Here is a 3,245-nt window from a genome sequence, read left to right as displayed (position 1 = left end):
CTTTTCCCTACAGTATTCTTTCCATTCCTCACCCCAGTCTTTGAAGTATTAAATATTACTCTGATTCCAAAAAGTTCTGTGAATTTTTTAATGAAGTCTGTAAAAAGGATGAAAGAGAGTCGCCTCAAAGATAAACAAACGGTAAAGTCTGGTGGTGGTTACATGAGGGTGTTCACTTTTTGATAATTTATTGAGCTGTACACATATTTCTTATGCGTATCTCTACATTTTTTAAAGGTAGGTAGAAAACTATAGAGTTTAGACTAGGAGGGCTCTAAAATTTGGGGGGAATGAATAAGGAGGAAGTTGGGGAAGGAAGTAAGAGTATGAGCCAGAGAGCAATATTTAAATATAATAATAGGCATGCCAATTAGTATGTCACTGCATAAATATTATTGAGATAAGGAGTTTACCACTTTTTTTCAATAAATGGTTAAGAGATAAAAGTTACTGATTAAAAATGATTTCACTGGTATTTCACCAAATATTAGCTTGGCAAAGAATCACTTCAGTTCCAAGCTTCCTATTTCACAGGTTGTCCAAATGAAGGCCCTGTCAGGCACCTGATGCAGTGTAGTCATTTTAAAAGTTGAGCTCACTCATAGTTGGAGTGGGCAGGAGTCTTCTCTGGCCAATGAAGCCACAAGTGGGTTAACCCAGCTCTGCCTTCATGAGGGCTGGAGGCCAGCACAAGTATGTCTGCAGGTCAGGGGACAGGGCTGTGTACTCAGGATGTCACTGCAGAATGTATAGCATTCTGGAAGGGTGAAGGGCTTGAAGATGCTTCTACAAAAGCTGCTGATGAACTCTGCAAATATCAGGGGATTAATTTATGTGGTCATTCATTACGAATTAAAGTTGGAGACAAGCCTCTTAGACAGCCTCATCCACCAGAGGGCAGACAGCAGAAGCAAGAAGAACTACAGTCCTGCAGCCTGTGGAACAAAAACTACATTCACAGAAAGATAGACAAGATGAAAAGGCAGAGGGCTGTGTACCAGATGAAGGAACAAGATAAAAACCCAGAAAAACAACTAAAAGAAGTGGAGATAAGCAACCTTCCAGAAAAAGAATTCAGAATAATGATAGTGAAGATGATCCAGGACCTCGGGAAAAAAATCGAGGTAAAGATTGAGAAGATACAAGAAATGTTTAACAAAGACCTAGAAGAATTAAAGAACAAACAAACAGAGATGAACAATAAAATAACTGAAATGAAAACTACACTAGAAGGAATCAATAGCAGAATAACTGAGGCAGAAGAACAGATAAGTGGTCCAGAAGACAGAATGGTGGAATTCACTGCCATGGAACAGGATAAAGAAAAAAGAATGAAAAGAAATGAAGACAGCCTAAGACACCTCTGGGACAACATTCGCATTATAGGGGTCCCAGAAGGAGAAGAGAGAGAGAAATGACCTGAGAAAATATTTGAAGAGATTATAAGTCGAAAACTTCCCTAACATGGGAAAGGAAACAGCCACCCAAGTCCAGGAAGTGCAGAGAGTTCCATACAGCATGACCCAAGGAGAAACACACTGAGACACATAGTAATCAAACTGACAAAAATTAAAGACAAAGAAAAATTATTGAAAGCAACAAGGGAAAAACGACAAATAACATACAAGGGAACTGCATAAGGTTAACAGCTGATTTCTCAGCAAAAAGTCTATAAGCCAGAAGGGAGTGGCATGATATATTTAAAGTGATGAAAGGGAAGAACCTACAACCAAGATTACTCTACCCGGCAAAGATCTCATTCAGATTCGACAGAGAAATCAAAAGCTTTACTGACAAGCAAAATCTAAGAGAATTCAGTACCACCAAACCAGCTCTACAACAAATGCTAAAGGAACTTCTCTAAGTGGGAAACACAAGAGAAGAAAAGGACCTACAAAAACAAACCCATAACAATTAAGAAAATGGTAATAGAAACATACACATTGATAATTTACCTTAAACGTGAATGGATTAAATGCTCCAACCAAAAGACACAGGCTTGCTGAATGGATACAAAAACAAGACCCATATACATGCCGTCTACAAGAGACCCACTTCAGACCTAGGGACATATACAAACTGAAAGTGAGGGGATGGAAAAAGATATTCCATGCAAATGGAAATCAAAAGAAAGCTGGAGTAACAATACTCATATCAGATAAAATAGACTTTAAAATAAAGAATGTTACAAGAGACAAGGAAAGACACTACATAATGATCAAGGGATCAATCCAAGAAGAAGATATAACAATTATAAATATATGTGCACCCAACATAGGAGCACCTCCATACATAAGGCAACTGCTAACAGTTATAAAAGAGGAAATCGACAGTAACACAATAATAGTGGGGGACTTTAACACCTCACTTACACCAATGGACAGATCATCCAAACAGAAAATTAATAAGGAAACACGAGATTTAAATGACACAACAGACCAGATAGATTTAATTGATATTTGTAGGACATTCCATCCAAAAACATCAGATTACACATTCTTCTCAAGTGCGCATGGAACATTCTCCAGGATAGATTACATCTTGGGTCACAAATCAAGCCTCAGTAAATTTAAGAAAATTGAAATCATATCAAGCATCTTTTCTGACCACAATGCTATGAGATTAGAAATCAATTATAGGGAAAATAACGTAAAAAACACAAACACATGGAGGCTAAACAATACACTACTTAATAACCAAGAGATCACTGAAAAAATCAAAGAGGAAATCAAAAAATACCTAGACAAATGACTACGAAAACACTACGATCCAAAACCTATGGGATGCAGCAAAAGCAGTTCTAAGAGGGAAGTTTATAGCTAAACAAGCCTACCTCAAGAAACAAGAAACATCTCAAATAAACAGCCTAACCTTACACCTAAAGCAATTAGAGAAAGAAGAACAAAAAAACCCCAAAGTTAGCAGAAGGAAAGAAATCATAAATATCAGATCAGAACTAAATGAAAAAGAGATGAAGGAAACAATAGCAAAGACCAATAAAACTAAAAGCTGGTAGATAAACAAAATTGATAAACCATTAGCAGACTCATCAAGAAAAAAAGAGAGAAGACTCGGGCTTCCCTGGTGGTGCAGTTGTTGAGAGTCCGCCTGCCAGTGCAGGGGACACGGGTTTGTTCCCCGGTCCAGGAAGATCCCACGTGCCGCGGAGCGGCTGGGCCCGTGAGCCATGGCCGCTGAGCCTGCGCGTCCAGAGCCTGTGCTCTGCAACGGGAGAGGCCGCAATG

The 3,245-nt window shown here is 38.6% G+C and overlaps 1 protein-coding gene across 1 annotated transcript in view; it reads left to right on the top strand.

The window, feature by feature from the left end:
* The window catches only part of LOC103081108 (cytochrome P450 3A29-like), a 41,985-nt gene that overhangs the window by 21,234 nt on the left and 17,506 nt on the right, over nucleotides 1-3,245 (top strand). Inside the window, exon 8 of the mRNA XM_007468879.1 lies at nucleotides 14-141. Within this exon, the coding sequence (XP_007468941.1) occupies nucleotides 14-141 (128 nt within the window). The remainder of the gene's footprint in view (nucleotides 1-13; nucleotides 142-3,245) is intronic.

Source organism: Lipotes vexillifer, unplaced genomic scaffold (assembly GCF_000442215.2).
Source record: "Lipotes vexillifer unplaced genomic scaffold, Lipotes_vexillifer_v1.1 scaffold12, whole genome shotgun sequence".
Taxonomy (NCBI): Eukaryota; Metazoa; Chordata; class Mammalia; order Artiodactyla; family Lipotidae; genus Lipotes; species Lipotes vexillifer.
This window is presented reverse-complemented; position numbering and strand designations above follow the sequence as displayed.